The sequence below is a fragment of the Physcomitrium patens genome, chromosome 19 (genome assembly GCF_059467195.1).
Source record: "Physcomitrium patens ecotype Gransden chromosome 19, ASM5946719v1, whole genome shotgun sequence".
Lineage (NCBI taxonomy): Eukaryota > Viridiplantae > Streptophyta > Bryopsida > Funariales > Funariaceae > Physcomitrium > Physcomitrium patens.
This window is the reverse complement of record NC_143428.1, coordinates 6,389,723-6,407,701: the sequence shown is the minus strand read 5'-3', so window position 1 is coordinate 6,407,701 and position 17,979 is coordinate 6,389,723. Positions and strand designations below refer to the sequence as shown.

At 35.5% G+C, this 17,979-nt stretch overlaps 1 protein-coding gene across 10 annotated transcripts; it reads left to right on the top strand.

Moving 5' to 3' along the window:
- Positions 1–791: 791 nt before the first annotated feature.
- On the top strand, positions 792–11,555 carry LOC112295990 (pre-mRNA-processing protein 40A). Of its 10 annotated transcripts, none has more exons than XR_016498432.1 (29): positions 792–1,084; positions 1,842–1,927; positions 2,072–2,140; positions 2,281–2,649; positions 2,864–3,049; positions 3,179–3,249; positions 3,380–3,449; positions 3,769–3,821; positions 3,985–4,042; positions 4,374–4,561; positions 4,718–4,787; positions 5,007–5,114; positions 5,251–5,319; positions 5,496–5,573; positions 5,865–5,951; positions 6,093–6,127; positions 6,314–6,419; positions 6,595–6,675; positions 6,794–6,886; positions 7,058–7,111; positions 7,245–7,361; positions 7,805–7,903; positions 8,343–8,390; positions 8,650–8,707; positions 9,467–9,574; positions 9,806–9,870; positions 9,958–10,063; positions 10,283–10,679; positions 11,217–11,555. XR_016498432.1 is itself a non-coding variant. In XM_073529059.2 (29 exons), the coding sequence occupies exons 1-29, from the start codon at positions 1,006–1,008 to the stop codon at positions 11,337–11,339; spliced, it is 3,132 nt and encodes a 1,043-aa protein (XP_073385160.1). In that variant the 5' UTR covers positions 799–1,005; the 3' UTR covers positions 11,340–11,555. The 10 variants fall into 10 exon arrangements, 7 of the variants coding, with proteins under 7 accessions (XP_073385160.1, XP_090100684.1, XP_024403826.1 ...); XR_016498433.1 differs by having other exon boundaries at positions 799–1,084; positions 10,283–10,634; XR_016498431.1 differs by having other exon boundaries at positions 799–1,084; positions 10,283–10,663.
- Positions 11,556–17,979: the final 6,424 nt, after the last annotated feature.

The following is a 17,979-nucleotide window of genomic DNA, read 5'->3' as shown; positions in this document are numbered from 1 at the left end:
GTGTGTATTTTTTATTTGTCATTTTAATCAGATATATATATATATATATATATATATACACACACACACACACACACATATATATATATATATATATTCAATGTAAGTATGATTAAACACTTAAGAATTCATTAAAGAATCTAAGAAATTGTTAAACAAGGTACACAAGTCTCTAAATCAGCAACATTTTCATGTATTTAAAGATAAAAAGAAGAAAAAGATTAATTTTATTTGTTTACAGGGTTTCCAAACTAAAATCCTTCAAAATAACAGAAATCAAACGCTATATGCAGTCATAGATTTCATCAGTATGAAATGCTCAAAAATATTAACCATGTTACAACCAGATATAAATGTGTAGTTTGACAAAAATATCAATAAATTACAAAATTCTGTACATATAGACACGTTACATACTTTAGAACTTTGATTATTTCAGAAAATGATAAATTTTTAAAATTATTTATATTTACCTTGTTACAAAATGGCCTTGAAGTAGAATTCAGGAAGGAAGGAAGGAAGGCAGGATAATGAATTCAAAAGGGGGAGATTCTTGCAGAGGAGCGCCCAGCCAACGAGGACCAGCGTGGCAGAGAAAAGAGATCCGACGTGGCATTAGTAACATTGGAGGAGGGTTTAGTAACAAACTACCGAGGAAACGCAGAGGAAGAAGCAAGAATGAAAGAAAGGGTGGAAAGAAGAAAGAAAGGGTGGAAAGAAGAAAGAAAGGAAAGGAAAGGAAGGAAATAGAAGGGAAGAGCAGGAAGAAAATTGAGAGGGAAAGAGGAGCATCGACGGGGGTCGCGCGTCGCATCACCGCACTTCCCTTTCGTTGTCTGTTGCTGTTGTTGTTTGTTGTTGCAGACAACGGGAGGTCGGACTCCGCCATAGCCAGTCAGTCCGTTCTCACTCTCTCCTCTCCCCCTCCCCCTCCCTCCCCTGTTGCCCTGTTGCCCTGTTGCCCTTCGCACCGGTGGATGCGTCACCTCTCGTGTACCTCTCTCCATGGCACAGCAGCAGCAGCAGGCCGGCCCTCCTGGCGCAGGCCGCGGTCGCGGTATGACACTCCCTGCTTGGATGACAGGTATAGTCCGTTTTCTTCTTTCCTTTTCAATTACGTTCCTAAGTAGGGTTTAGGGTTTGTCCTTGGGGATGGCATGGGAGAAGGCGTGATCCGAGCGCACGGTCGGGTTTTTTAAGCATTCAGTTTCTGGAGTTGCCCGGGAGCTTGTTTGAAGAAGGTGTTGAGGAGGTTAGCATGTGCGGGCCGCGTCTTGGTGTATTTTTCTGCGAGTTCAGCGTTTTTTCAGTTCGTTGTGTGATGCTGGTAGCGCTTGGCAGCATATATATATATATATATATATATATATATTTTCCGGATGATTTCCAGGGCACGCATTGGTGGCTGTAGAGCGGGAGAACTTTATAGCTCTGCTTTCTTTCAGGCAGAGATTCTGATCGTGTAGAGGATGTTGGAAGTCTTTGTTGGTCAATGTTGTGCAATTTCAGAACTATTAGTGTGCGTTGATTGGGGGACGTATTGAAGCATTTCTTCGGAGATGCCACTCTGATCAAAGTGGTGTCCATGATAGTGTAGACTTTTACTAATTTATTTCTCCAAAAAGCGATGGGGAGCATTTAAACTTCGTTACTTAGGGTGCTTTTTGGTGATCAATGGTAACACATTTTTTTTTACGTGTCAAAGCAGTGTGTGAGCATTCGACCATCATTTTCTGCTCGATATTCATTCTTTATTTCTTTGATTGTGGTTTTTGAGCACAAACGGAAAACTCACGATTGTTGCCCATGCAATGTATGGTCAATGGTGAGTTGGGAATCAGGTGGCCCACCGTCTCCAGGAATGCCGCCAGGCGGAGGTCCACCGCAAGGTCACCTTCAAACTAATCCAGGAGCTGTTGGAGCTATGGTTCGTATTTCCTGCTTTAATAACTACTTACCATGTGTTTCTCTCTGCTAAAAGTATATCGCTTTGGAAGTACGTGCCTTCAGTAGATAGACTGTTATTGACAGCCTGCTTTGTTTTTTTGTTTTTGTCTGTCTGTTTCAACAGCCTCCAAGGATGATGGGAATGGGTCCATCTGCACCGACCTCCACTTTCCAGAGTGCACCACAAATGCCGGTATGGTTCTTGCTGTCAGTACATTCTTTCTTAATGCTTCACTTCGCTGATACCAATTCCAAGGGTTGGATAAGCATATACCTCCTCGAATTGCAATTGTGTCTAAGTTTTTTTACCTCTTTTTTCGACCAAACTTGTAGTATCGGCCTGGAGGCCCTCCTCAACAGGGTCAGCAGTTCATGGGTCCTGGTGGTCAGCAATATCATCCTAGCGTGGGTATGGGTCCTCCACAACAGCTAGGCATGCCTCCTAATATGCAAGGGATGAACCCCCAACAACCTCAACAGTTTTCTACACGGCCACCAGCACAACAATCTCAGGGCCAACCATCATCACAAAGCTCGGGGATGCCATTTGGGGCGCAGCCAAGGCCTATATCTTCAACACCTCTACCTCCCCAGGCTCAGCAGCTGCAGCAGCAGCCTTCATCACAGCAACAGCAACAGCAACCTGTGCCGCCACCTTCTGGCCCAGGCAATCATGCATTGCAACCAGCATCTTCTTACCCTGTACGTAAACTGGACACAAAGTGGGACGCTGGCTGAGTTTTGAAATCTGCAGCTTCTATATGTATTTCCTCCCTCTTTTTTCGTTGTTTTTGCAGATTTTTTGTACTGTTAGGAAGTCTATGTGTGTCATATCGTAGCTGATGTACTTTGTGCGATTGGTGTCAATCATAATGGTTTTTTTTCTGATTTTGTTCAACCCTGTGTGGATGCGCAGCAGTTCTCGTCTACATCTTCCTTTTCGCAACCTGCAGTATCGTATGGCTTAGCTCCCCCTTACCAAGTTCCAACTCAAATGCAAATCCAGCAACCACAGCCTGGCAGTCAGCCGTGGTCTGGGGTTGGAGGGCAAACTAGCTCTCATTCTGCTTCATTGCAATCTGTACAACCTCCACCATCATCTGTAAGTTAAAGATCCTTCCAGCTAAATTTTATAACCTGCTTCGTCCTATTTAATCTTTGATGTGCGTGTTTTTGGAGTTTGGACTTTACAAGTTTCTATGCTTTAATATTCTGGTTTTATTTCTCGTAGGGGCTTTCGATTGCTGTTCCTTCACCTGGTGCGGCGGATTGGCAAGAACATGTAGCTCCTGATGGTCGTAGGTATGCATGTGCCGAATTTTTCATTCAGTTCGCATTTATTTGATTAAGTCACGTAGTCATCTAGACATGGATAAGTGTTCTCCTACTTTGTGAGCTGCTTTATAGATATTCCCCTCTGATGGTTTTTCAGATACTACTACAACAGAAGAACTAAGCAATCTAGTTGGGAAAAGCCGACTGAGCTAATGACTCCCATTGAGGTGAGAATGGCTCATGCATGTCTTACTTTGTGTAAATGCTCCTTAAGTTTTGCAGAGTCACGTCTTAAACTTTTCTCTCGATTTTGATAGTGGGATTTCTTGAGCATGGAGTTACCCAGACATTAGCTTATTAATACTGTACGATTTCTTTCAACTCAACTTTGGTTTGCCATGTGGGATGAATTTACAGTAGCATATTAGGGAACGAAACGTCTTCAATTAGTTTGAGATCAAAAGTAAGGTTTTGAGATCTACGGTGCATGTTCAAATTGACTTTCGCATCTATGATAATCCCCTTGAATTGCTGTCTCCTTCACAGCGTGCAGATGCCTCAACTCCATGGAAGGAATTCACAACAGCTGATGGCAGAAAGTAAGTGTGAATATTGTTGATATTCTATCTTGAATTTTGGGGAGTGCCACTAGAGACAACTGTCATTTTGCTTGCTGCTTGTGTTCTTGGTGGTATCTGGTCCGGCATCTTGATTGTGTAGTTGGGAGTAAATTTTCTAATATTTATACCCTGTTTGCGCCAGGTACTATTATAATAAGGTGACGAAGCAGTCAAAGTGGACTATGCCAGATGAGATGAAGGCATGCAACCCCTCTTTTCTTTGCTAAAATTCCTTTTATTCAAGAATCTGCATTCCTCTTTATTTTATTCTATTATTGTTTTATTTATCATTTGCTGCTGCATGTAGTTAGACAAAAGTAAAAATTGCAATCACACGGTTGTGGTTTCACAATTTCATTAGGAGTATGCTTAGGCAGTGTGACGTTTTGATTTAGCTAGCGTTCTGTAGTTGTCTTCAAATTTACCGAGAGCGCAGCTGCATACGTATATGTACTGGTAGTTGTGCTTTATGTCCAGGAAAAGACTAGGAGGGATCACTTGGTGATGTGTCTGTCTGCGGGATATGTGCAGCTTGCCCGGGAGCAAGTAGAGAAATCCGTGGGGCCCGTGTCCCAGGCTGCGGTACTTACTCCCCCAACATCGGTAAAACAGCCAGCCTCTGCAGCTTTGCCTCTCCCTCAGACAACAATTTCAAATGTAGCTGCTAACTCTTTGACGTCTGTTCTTCCGGGTGCTACAACGGCAAACGCGAAGTTGCAGTAATATTCGTCTACTCACTGACTCACAGAATACGGGTGATAAATAAATTGTGGTGTTATTTTGCGTAATATCATGTTCTTCAATTTCTGTTTGTTCTTTTGCTATTTGTTTTTCTTGTTGATATTCGCTCTGATCTTTTTTTCCACTTCAATCAGAGTGGCGGGTGATGCAAAGAAAGATCTGAAGGAAGAGGTCATGAACGGAACCTCTGCTCAAGATTTCGAGGTATGCACTCGTTTACGTATGAAAAGCTTCTACTGTATGTGGGATATGCTATGCCTTGAATTTTTCCTGACTGTACATAGCTGCCACGTCAAGGTTGCGGGCATCTCATGTCAAGTTATTTTATTTTATTTTATTTTGTGTGTGTGTGTGTAGTTTTATGTTTTCTCGGCACAAAGATAAAATATCTTATGTTCGCTAATTGCTAACAAGGTGTTGCAGGAGGCAAAGAAGGTCATGCTAGTTACCAGCAAAATTAACATCTCTCCCGTCTTAGAAGAGAAACCCTCTCTTGTTTCCGAGGAGCCACAAACCTATGCCAGCAAGACTGTAAGCTTTGATATTTTACCACCCTCTGGGCTGCTGATAAGCTACATCTAATGTCTTTATGTAGTATTTTTGTGATCTTGATGCACTTAGACATAGTTCTGTGCCATCTTGATAGAAGGTATATGTTTGTTGGCAGGAGGCCAAGAATGCATTTAAGGAACTACTTGAGTCGGTCCATGTCGAGGCAGACTGGACATGGGAACAGGTTTATCTTCTACTTGCAACTAACACCTTGTCCTTTTTGTACATGTACTTTTAATGTGTGTTCTATGACCAAATTTATTGAGTTCTTCCATACGTGGATCCATGAACTATTCATATCTTCAGATAATATAAATACATGCTCTATGATGTAATTCACTCATCTGTTTGATTTTCCAGGCTATGCGAGTTATTATCAATGACAAAAGATATGGTGCTCTGAAAACACTTGGAGAGCGCAAGCAGGCTTTTAATGAGGCAAGTACTTTCACAAAATATCTTTTTTGAGCGTTTGCATTTATTCATGAGCACATTGAATCAGGTGTAGAGCCTTCAATCATTGCGGCTAACTGTACGTTCTACTCACGCCATGTGTTACCCTAAAGTTTCGCTTAAGTATGTGCTGTTGCTCCTGTAGAACTGTTTGTATTGTCTCCTAAAGCAACATATGTAGATGTTATTCGTCAACCATATCATCTAGAATATTTTTTAAAGTGATAAACGATCATCTTGGTCATTAATGATTAGTGCCTCCGCATGCTCGTGCAGTATCTAGCTCATCGGAAAAAACAGGAGAGTGAAGAGAAACGTGCGAAGCAAAAAATTGCAAGAGAACAATTTCGTGCAATGCTGGAGGTATCTTTTCTATGCCCAGTCTATCCTTCACCTTATAAGATCTTTGTGCAGGGAAAATTTTATCAGCTAATTAATAAGCAAACAATGACTGTTCAATCTGATTGGTAATTAATTAGCAAACAATACCGTGTATTTTGTCAGGAATCTAAGGACTTGACATCATCTATGCGGTGGAGGTATGTCTTCTATTATGTATGTTTAGATTTGAAGTAGATTTTATTCCTGGTTGAACATGTTTTGATAACCCTGCTCTTTTATCTGGATGCAATTTTGCCGTTTGGGGTTTATTTGTGAAGATTTGAACGGAGTTGAAAGCTACGTATCGATCTCTATTTTGCTTTGGTTGATCCTTCATATTGCAGCAAAGCTTTTTCAATCTTTGAAGATGATCCGCGGTTTCTAGCCGTTGAGAGGGACCGGGAGCGGGAGGAGCTTTACGAAGATTACATGGTGGACTTAGAGCGCAAGGTATATTTTTTAAAGTTGGTTAAGCAAGACTATTTAGTAGTTGTTCACGATCAGGTGACATAAATTAGGAATCAACAGATTTAGTACAATGCTGGATGGTCATGTGTTGCTATCAAACCAAATTATATTCTACGTAAATTCACTCTAACAAAAGCTTGGTTTTGGTACTTGTCAGGAGCGTGAGAAGGCCCGGGAGGAAAGAAAGAAGTACATAGCTGAGTACAGAAGCTACCTAGAAAACTGTGGCTTCATTAAGGTGCATATGTGTGCTCTTGATTTCCCTCTAAGGTCATTTGTAAACAGTTCGAGTCTTATATCTTAGTTTTAAATGTTGGTAAATGAAAGCTAATATCATCCTGTTGGAAAATGAATAGGCAACCACTCAATGGAGAAAGGTGCAAGATCGTCTTGAGGATGATGAGCGCTGCTCTCGGTTAGACAAATTGGATCGATTGGAGGTTTTCCAGGTGTTTACCTTGCAGCATATTATTCAATAACCATGATATTGCATGTACTCGGGTAGTTGCTGTACTGTGCGCTAGTTTTATTAGATTTTTCTGTATGGAGTGAAATTTCTAAAGAATGGACAATTCGATTGGGAATATTTTTCTAATTACAATTTGAGTATATGCTGGCAGGAATACATTCGAGATCTTGAGAAGGAAGAAGATGAAGCGAAGAGATTACAAAAGGTTCTACCCTGGACTTATACCAGAGAACTAGGTCATAACATCGTTTGTGACCGAACTTGAATTGATGTGAATTTCTGAGTTCAGTTATCCGTACATTCTTGAAATGTTTTGGTCTTTCTTTTCATATTGTCAGGATCAACTGCGTCGCAAAGAGCGAAAACATCGTGATGAATTCAGAAAGTTGATGGATGAGCACAAGGCAGCGGGGATTCTTACTGCAAAGACTGTGTGGCGAGATTACTTGACGAAGGTGCTGTGATTAGAACAATTATACCATCATGCCCATGTATCTTTGCGTTGGATATTTTGAAACGTGTACTCCCCTTTGTTCAAGTGATTTATGTATAGTCTCGGCATGAAGTTTAGGATACTCATTTGGAATTTCTATTTGAAATTTTTTCACGGAGCAGCTTCCTTAAAGCACTGCACATGCAATGGATACGAACATTTTGTGTCTACGAGTAGAACTGTTTTCATGAACTTAATTTGAGGATAATTCAACTTGAAAGAATCGATTTTCAATTCCATGAGCGTTCTGTATACTCCGTTAAACTTTGCTATCGACTTTTTCAGTTCTGAAGGACTTGAAACGGATTTTTTTACTTTCAAATCAACTTATTTTAAAGATCAAAAGAAATGAATGTCAGTTTCTTTGGGTTTTTGTTCTCACGAAATTGCTTTGTAATTGCACAGGTGAAGGACAACAGTGCTTATCAAGCTGTAGCCTCAAATACTTCTGGCACCACTCCCAAAGAGTTGTTTGAGGATGTCGTTGAAGAGCTTGTTAAGCAGGTATTGTGGTCTGGTGAATGGAGTAAGAAGTGCATTCGCGTTTGCTTATGATTTTATTTTACGCTTGGAATGTTCCAAGCGTTAAGTTTCTTACATCCTTATCAACATTTACTGCGGAATTTCGCTTAGTACAATGTATGGTGTGATCTATGCGATACAAGCAAGAAGCATAAGTACATTTGAATCTGTTGTGATTTCATATATGTCGCAAGCTCAATTTGAAATCGAAGCATTTTAAAACAATTTTGGAGCATGGATTTTGTCCATGTGGGAAGGAAATTCGAGATCCGTATCAGAATATTGAATCTGAGAGTTCTTACAGCTGCAGCATATCATTAACATATCTTAGTGGTTCTAAATGTGAACATTCCCATTCTGTACTTCAGAGTAGGTACTTGTTATTACTTCTTTTACTTACGATTAGATTCGTATGGTGCAGTATCACGACGACAAGGCGAGGGTTAAGGACGTCATGAAAGCTGGAAAGGTATGAGTTTATTTTATCAAATCTTCTTTTTGAGTCCATGACTAGTTGATACTCATGTATAGCATTTTCGCGGGAGATGATTTTTAAAAATTTATTTTTTCCGTTGAAGCCTCTGAACGTTTTATATTTGCCATATCCGTTTCGAACTTAGTATTCGTCTTTTTGTAAATCGCATGTATAATTGTTAACATCGTTAGCTCCTTCTTTTCAACCTAGAACCACATGCTGAGGATTGTGAGAAATGAATGTTGGTATACAGATAAGCGTGGGAGGAACATGGACGTTCGACAAATTCAAGGCTGCATATGCTGAAGCAGGTGACTTGGCGGCGATAGCTGTACCAAACCTTAAGGTTAGTGACAACTTTATGTATTTGTGGTTAGAGTAATTGCCCTTTGCTATACACCAGAATTGTGGTGTGTACCAAAGGTGGCATCCAATCCGTATAGAAAATTACTGCTGGAGCGGTATTGTGCGGTGTTTTGGCTACCTCCATCTTGAGTGCGGATGCTGACCAGTTCTGGCTTCAAAAGGTATACTATGGTGGGTATCTGGCTCTTAAGTTCTTTTTCCCCTGTACCCCTCATGTGGATATCATGCCTTGGTCTATGTGGTTCTACGAGATGGCCTGTTATCATAGGAAATTTCTTCTTCTAAAACGTTGCTTTCAATTTAGTGAAGGAATTGACTGAAGAGTAGTTTGATAGGTTTGAAGACATGTTTACGTGAATGCTCATGGAAGTAGTATATTATTTACGTTGACGTAATGCTTTCAAGTCCTGTAGATTGTGTGTAGTTTATGGTTGTTTGATGATGTGTTCAGTTATTTTTGCTCCGGCACTTATCCGTAGACAAGGACGAGAGAGAGAGAGCGAGAGAGAGAGAGAGAGAGAGGTTGAATTATTTTAAGGGTCTTCATCGTGAGGTTCCAAGATAAGCATGTGAAATGAACTTTGATGCCGTCAATCTTTTTGATGTGACTCTTTTTGATGCTGTAAAAACTAGTCTAAGTTCATTTGGATGCATGAAGGCTAACATGCTGTGATCTGTACTTGGGGGTTTCGACTTGGGTTCAGCTTGTTTTTGAGGATTATGTTGAGAGAGCTAAGGAGAAGGAGGAGAAAGAAGCTAAGAAACGGCGTAGGATGGCGGACGATTTCACAAATTTGTTGCGGTCTACCAAGGTATGTGCGTATTAATGAAGAATATTACAGTTGGTTGATCCTAATGTGCTGAACAAGACCGACCTTTTTTTGTTTAGATACAAAGCACTCATGTTACACAAGAAAGAGTCGCTGATTTCTGTTTTGGAGGGGTGGACTACCCTATTCAATCTTTATTTATTTATTTATTTATTTATTTTATTTTTTTTATCAGTCGCCCTGTAGTGACCTATCATATCTGCACATATGCAGGCTGTGACATTATCATCAAAATGGGAAGACGTAAGGCCTCTCATAGAAGACTCTCAAGAATATAGGTGAAATCCTTTGCCTACACTTACTTACAAAGACTCTTTGGAGTTTGTCTCTGTTAGCTGACTTGGGTTCTCATTTTCGATATTCAGGGCTCTGCCGGATGATGGACAGCGCAAGAAATTATTTGAGGATTATGTAATACACTTGGTTCGTAAAGCCAAGGAGAAGGATAAGAAAAGAGAAAAGGAAGAAAAGGTCGGTTTGATTTCACGTCATTTTCACGATTTATCATGTGTCTTTGTGACACTTCAAAGTGTTCGTAAAGGACATTCTTGTGCTGAGTGTGAGAAACGTTTCTTGTTGCGATTTTATTAATGCAGCGGTCTAGTTCTTATTTCTTCAGATCTATTCTTTTAATTGTTTTCTCCATCTTGTTCGCAATGAGGGGCTTCACAAATTGTTAACCAACTGCAGGTCAAGAAGGAGAAGGAGAAGGAGAAAGAAAAAGAGAAGGAAAAGGAGAAAGACAAAGACAAAGACAAAGACAGAGAAAAGAGGAAAGAGAAAGAGAAAGAGAAAGAAAAGGAAAAGGAAAAGGAAAAGGAAAAGTCTAGTCATGAAAAGATTAGCTTACATGTTGACGAGATGGAAGGAGTGACGAATCATTCATCTCACAAGGATGAGAGGAGAAAGGACAAAGATCGTGATAAGGATAAGGAACGTGAAAAGAAGCACAGAAAAAGACATCGAAGTGTAAGCAGCGAAGAGATAGCGACTGATAAAGATCGTGATGAGAAAGACAGTTCCAGGAAATCACGCCGCCATGGTAGTGATCATAAAAAATCCTCAAGAAAGGTAGATATGTTTGATTGTAAGTGTCTATATGACATAAATCTACGCCCATCTTGGAGTCAAAAGTTTAGCAGATTTATATCTAATGCTTTATTAATCACCATGAGGTAGCGCCTGAGATAGTTCATCTTGTTTAGTACTAATCCTACCCCAATCACGTTTCGTGGATAGTAATTTTCATCAACATAGTACTTATGATTGGATTAGGTTTCTACACTTGTCAATTAACATGGTAGTAACGTCACATAGATTGTTTTCTATCTGGGTTTTTTAATTCAAGTAGCATACTTCCATTGGATTTCTATAGCTGAGATTAATTATTTTAGATCTGGTTACAAGCTAAACGCATGAATTCAAAATGCCGTTTCTAAATATTTTCAATGTTGGGTTCTCGAATGATAGTCTAGCTCAGTTTGTCTCGTATACTTGTTTGAAACAAACAAAAATATATTTCAAACAGTTTGACTATTTGTTAGGGCGGGACGGATGTTGTTACTTGGTTCAGTATAATTAAGCTCTTTTAGGAACTGAGGACTATTCTACCTGTTTTGTGCAGCATGAATCAGAATCTGAAGGAGATACAAAGCAGAAGCGACACAGGCGGGATGGTGGGAGGAGAAATGGAGGACCTGACGAGTTGGAGGATGGAGAACTTGGCGAGGATGGCGAAATTCAATAGACCCTACGTCAGTATGATTGTGTATTTTCTTGAGCCCCTGCCTTAGAACTGTTGGGTAATCACTATTGGTGGTCCAAGAGAAGCTGTAATGAACTGTTGCTTGCTCCCCTCTTTTTCTGCTTGCTTGGGAGTTCAATGTTTTGCAACATTCTCAAAGTTTTCATGTACATCTTTGGCCCATTGAATTCTGAAGACTTACTCAACTTTGCATCTGGACTCGATGTTTCATACCTTGACCGTTGATGTAGACAGATATTAGTATCTTATCTAAGGGAGTAGTCGAAAACTTTTCTGAAAATTTATGTCTCGCACACATTGAACAAACGTTTACTTTAAAGACCTGTTAAAAGTGTTGATTTATCTATCTCCATCTTTTTGTGAGTCACTCGTGATTGCCATAGGGGGTGAAGATGAACACGTGCAGCTCATAAGTGAAGTATCTTCTTATCTGCATATTGGACGTGGCACTGGAATTGTGGCTATTTCTGATAGTTCTATTTCTAGTTTGCTAGTTTACCTGCATAAAGTCTTGTCTACGCTCTTAGATGCGAGTTGAACGCTTTGCATCGTTATATTTGATATTTGTTTGCTTACGATTTAGTTCCTGGTTTTACTTGTGTATGTCCAGTAATCGGCCTTGAAGAGGTGAGTAGAAATTGTCTTTTCTCATTGCTATGTATTGGCAGAGGAGTATGAGCATTTAAATTTTAAGTTTTTGGTTAGTTCGCAGTTAGTCCATCTGTGATTTTCAATTGCAGGGTACAGATGATATCAATTGATTGTGTTGTAAAATTCCTGAGAAGTCACAGATGGCTATTTGACATCATTCTAATTAGAAGTAGTTCATCTCTAGTTTTATTTGCTACTGATACTTGGAAGAACAGAAACATAGTTCCGGCTCAAATCGAATGGAGCTTGACGGTGTACTAAGGTGCCATTTGACGTCAGACAGTCACTCCTAATGTTAGCCTCACCTTAACAGGAGGCGAGCTCCCTTGCTAGGTTTGATCTTTTGATGTTTATTTAAGTTGCCATTCTATTGGAATTCTGTTTTACATGAGATAGTGTATATTTCTGTCCTTATATTTATATGCTAGTGGAAGCACTTGATATTTTATCAGTAGGTCGTATCAAATTGATTTCTCGTCTACAAATTGTGAGGTTTGTGTGGTAACATTCCTTTGACAATGATGATTTTGGACTTTATTCCAGCCGAGTTAACATTTAAGTTCATCCTACATTAAAGTTTCTATTGTAATGGGTAAGTTGATATTATAGCAATGATAATTGAACTATCAGTATGCAAGTGTCTCACAGATTTTGGTAAGATAGTGTAGATATTGGTCTTTTTACGTTGCAGGAGCCTTTTTGGAGAATCATCATAGCATTAAGGAATCTAGTGGCATATGTTATATATACTGTACGATTGTGCAACTTGTCAACGTTGTGATGTTGACTGTTATATCTGATGTGTCACGTGTGTAAATTTTGGATGGTGTATTTCGAGGACTTTTCCAATTGTAAAATACGTTGGGTGTGACTTTTTGCATGTTAAGAAGTGGTTATTTGCCCTGTTAACCATGATGACTGCCGCTTAGTCTAACTGTAATTGTACACACTTTGCATAGTGTACGTATACCTTTTGTTCTTATAATTTATTTAATCCTTCATACCTCTTCTGTACAGCCCTATGACATTTTGCATTGAGGTGTTCATTGCGCAGCTGCATACCTTGGTATACGTAATGTAAACTTTCAAATGCATTGCGAAACTGGTAATTTAGATTGTCATTTAGATTAAGATTCGTAGATTTATCATTATCTGTATGAACTATTGGTTTGAGGGCTAGATTACTACTGCAGCGCTATACCATCTTCACAACGTGGTTGGGGTGGACACCAACGGTATGTAGATTTTAAATCATGACTACAAACATTCTCCCCAATGGCACCTCATGTAATCCATGCATTCAGCATGGAGCGCCAAGACAGAAGCCAGTGGGTGAGAATGGACATATGCCTTCTGTGATAAAAAAATAAAAAGTATATATACATATATATATATATATATATATATAAACGAGCTTTTCACCTCCTATGCATGAGTAAACAAGACAAACACAACATCAAAATAATGCAGCAGTATATCACTACCCACAATATATCAACAAAGCTAGGAGGTACAAATGATTGACAATAGCATTACTTGCACAAGGTAGCACATAGGCCCCACTTTGGTGCAGACACACCAATTGGCCAGAGGGGCTGAGCTATTTGATTACAATCATAAGCAATCTATGTACTAGATTGCTAACTTGGAAGGGGAGATTGAAGTGACACTTTTCTTCCCTTCCAACCCTAGATAGACTTGACCTAAACTCTAGACTTGTCCTTAACTCCAAACTCAACTAGATCAAAGAGACATCTTTTTCATAAGAGATAAGATTTTAAATTCTAACTTAGAATCTAAGGTCTAATAAGACATTGTAATAAGCTTTTATTGCAGTTGGTTTTTAAATTATTTTTTTATTAGTTAATATTCCAATAATTCTATTATATTTTTAGATGCCATTAAACATAATCTACGTAAGATCATAAATTGAACTATATCATTTATTCTTGCATTACAACTTAAGATTAATTTGCAAAAACTAAGTGCCACCTAATACCTTGGAATCTCCAAATAGAACAAGTAGAATTTTTTTAGAATAATAAGTAAGCTCTTTAAAATATTTTTTTGGAATTTATTTTAAATTCTAAATAATAAATAACTTTTTGATATAAATAAGATATAAAAAACTAAACTTTAAGTATTTTACTAGATTAAAATTTAATAGGATTTTTTAATTTATCAACTATATTATTTTAAAATTTGTTGTATATTTTTATTATAGTTTAGAATAGTTTCTTTAAATCCATGAATGATATTTGTAGCCTTCTAAAAAAATCTTTATGGATTAAAAATAAAACCAATATATTAAGTTTTTAAGATAGTCAAAGATGTCAAGTTATCAAATTCTTTTAGCAATGATGTCAAGATTGAGCACTCTTATATGGACAAGATAATCAAATATGTGAGGTTGTTCAATTGAGTTGGCAATGATGACAAGCTTAAGTAATTTAATATGTTGAAGGTAGTCAAAGATGCAAGGTTGCCTAATTTATTTGACAATGATGTCAAACTTGACTATTCCCACATATATAAGATAGTCAAAGATGTGAAGTTACCCAATTCATTTGGCAATAATGTCAAGCTTGACCATCTCTATATAGATTAGGTAGTCAAAGATGTGAGGTTGTCTAATTCATTTCGTAACAATCTCAAGTTTAAGTATCTCCATATCTTTAAGGTAGTCAAAGATTTGAGATTGTCCAATTCATTTGGCAATGATATCAAACTTGAGCACCGTCTAATATTAAAGGTAGTCAAAGATGTGAGATTGCCTAATTTATTTGGCAATAATATCAAGCTTGTGCACTACTCTATATTTAAGGTAGTAAAAGATGTGATACTCAACCTAACACTTTTTATATATGTAAATATGTATGTTTGTGATACAATATTAACGCTTATAGTTTTTACTACCTTCCTATATTTTACCTATGCTTTGCTACTATATCTTTCAATTAGGCTCTTCTATAATAGAATCCATATTCTTATCCTTCATCATATAGTTGTATTACAATACAATACTGCAATAACATAAACCCATGACTTAACATTTTATTGTGTTGTCTGTAAGGCTTGCATTCCTTCAAACAAGATTGAAAAAAAATTCTTTAATCCAATTTAAACAACTAACAAATTGAACCATTGCAAAAATCAATAGAGTCGATTTACTAAAATGATCAAACTTCACTCCTTACAAACTTTCAAAATTCATATTCAAAACATACAACTTGCATTTGAGTCACTTTTGTAGGATTATATGTTTCATTATATGTAAAATTGAGGACTTTGAATGTGAAAAAATATTTGCATTTAGCAACACTTGAAATATATGACTATAGCCTAAGCACTATAAAATCCACCACTTTTGAGTACCTTTTATATATTTGTATATTAATCAAAGAATCAAAATTTAATTCCAAAAATATAAAAAAGAACATAGATATTAGATATTATAGTTCAATAAAATTATAAACAAAAGATTGAAATAAGAAAGAGCTAGAGGAGATGAAAAAGAAGAAGAAGGAAAACCATCAATGTACGAGTGAAAGTCCATATACAACACTAACCTCAAAGTAAAGATACTTAGATTGTTACAACCAAGGCAAATCTATAGTATACTATTAGAGAGTGAGATTTAATTTAATGAAAAGATAAAATGTAAATAGCTAAGTAATAATTATTGTTAATGTGATTTTGATTAGATTCTATGATTAAATTTTGAAATAAATATATTTCTTTCTAACATATGATCCTTCTTTACATTGTAATTATGTAGAATTACACTAAATATATTTGAATGTGTCCTTCATATTTGTAATTTATTAGAAATGTTTAGTGATTAAAATTATATTGAGGTATTTTTGCAATAAATTATTTCTAGTACCAAATTGATTTTATGTACTTATTTTTGTATAATAACTATGTGAAATTATAGTCATAAAAAAATTGAATTACTTAAATTAATTATTAGTTTTTTTCTATGAAAAATCTATAACTTATATGAGATTTAATTGCTTGAAATTTAATAGGTTTTATAACATTTTATTTGCATTAAAAAGACTTCTATAATTTCCATATAAAAATATTAAGACAATATTTCTTATGGATTATTAAAATGTAAAATGATGATTTATATTAAAAAAATAGATATTAAAATATAGGTATAATATTTTATTACAAATAAAGATTTTGAAATGTAAATTCATTCTTATTTCATGTATAATGCATTTTAACTATGTATTTTAAGAATATATCTTAAAAAATAATTATCAATAATTTAGAATAAATAGATGTAAAAGAATAGATGTGATATTTGCTACATGTTTTAAATTTAAGATGGTTTTTAAAAGTAAAATATTATAGATATTACAAATCTATATTTTATAAGAATTTAATTTAGAATTTTGATTCTTTATGAATTATATTCACAAATTTTATAATTATACTTTAAATTTAAAAATCTAAATACAATAAGTACCAAATTCTAAAGTATAAATGGAATATCCAATAATTCTTAATAAAAAATAAATTAAAAACTTAATTATTGGAAGTTTAAAGATATATTATTATTTTTCAAAAAATAAATAGATTTTTTTTTTGATTTTTTTAATGAATTATTTATTAAATGAAACATATATGGTGCCACAAGAAACAATTATTCCTAGAATAAAAAAAAACAAGGAAAAAATACAACTTAGATCTTACAAAGAATCTCTATAGATTCTAGTGTTCTATAATAGTCTGGTCTATGGATCTTATTGTTGCAAAACATTACAAAAAAATTAAAAATATATGACTAAATAAGTGTCTTCATTTACTTTGACACATTATGGCATGTCTTTTTAAAAAATATATTGATTAAAAATAATATAGATAGATGCATATATACTTTCTTTTTTAAAAAAATTAAAAATGGATATTTAAAAAATTTCCAGAAGCAAAAATGGCTTAAATGCTCAAAAAGGATTAAAACTTAAAAAACATAAATTCTCTCTATTAGATGAAAATTCCAAAATTGCTTGTATTCATGATATTCTCAAATATAATCTCATAGAATGGCAAGACCAACAATTAACAAAATAACCTCCATTGATATATAATTAAAAATACTACTTAAGCTAACTTTAGATTTTATTAATTTATTACAGCTTAATATATTTAATTTAGAAATATATAATTTAAAAAATTAGATGTAAGATTCGTAGTAGCAAGGGTATAATTTAAGATCAATAGTACTAAAAATTGATTGGCTTGAGGATTCTAAAAGAGTCATGATTGCTAAAACGGATACTTCTGAATACTTCAGGCATTTTTCTTTGATAACAAGAAATTCAAGGTCAATTAATACTCTTCAACAACTAAATATCAAATATTTTTTTTGGTTAAATTTCACATAACAAAACACCACCTTAAATCTAATATTTTTTTAATTAAAATTTTAGATTGTTATAAGTTTTTAAAAAATAGAGTAATGATTTATTTCTTTCAAATTTATAGATTTTAATAGAAAACTTAACAATAAATACATAGAATAGAGGATGAATTTTCTTTAACTATGGTGATTGCCATTGATATGTATAAAAACCAATCTACTTTTTTAATAATAAAGAATAAAATTCTTTGATAATCCAACTTATTACAAGGTCTATTAATTTTAATATTAAAATAAAATAATCATACTTTATATCAAAATTATAACCATACTTTTTATTGTTATAGATGAATAACCATACTTTATATTGTTATAGGTGAATAACCATACTTTATATTGTTATAGGTGAATAACCATACTTTATATTATTATAGTTGAATAATCATACTTTATATCAAAATATATTTATTAAAATCCATTAAATAAGATGACCAAAATTTTCTTACATTTACATCCATGCCAATCAAAATAGTTTAAAAAAAGACTCCAAAGTTTTGTTACATCCAAAAAAATCCTACTACTAAAAATTCATATTGT

Bases quoted from the DNA above. Each gene is read 5' to 3' on its own strand.
- LOC112295990 (XM_024548057.3), top strand. From the start codon at position 1,006: ATGGCACAGCAGCAGCAGCAGGCCGGCCCTCCTGGCGCAGGCCGCGGT. The intron at 1,085-1,841 runs GTATAGTCCGTT...GTTGGGAATCAG, and splicing joins ACTCCCTGCTTGGATGACAG to GTGGCCCACCGTCTCCAGGA. The intron at 3,250-3,379 runs GTATGCATGTGC...ATGGTTTTTCAG, and splicing joins GTAGCTCCTGATGGTCGTAG to ATACTACTACAACAGAAGAA.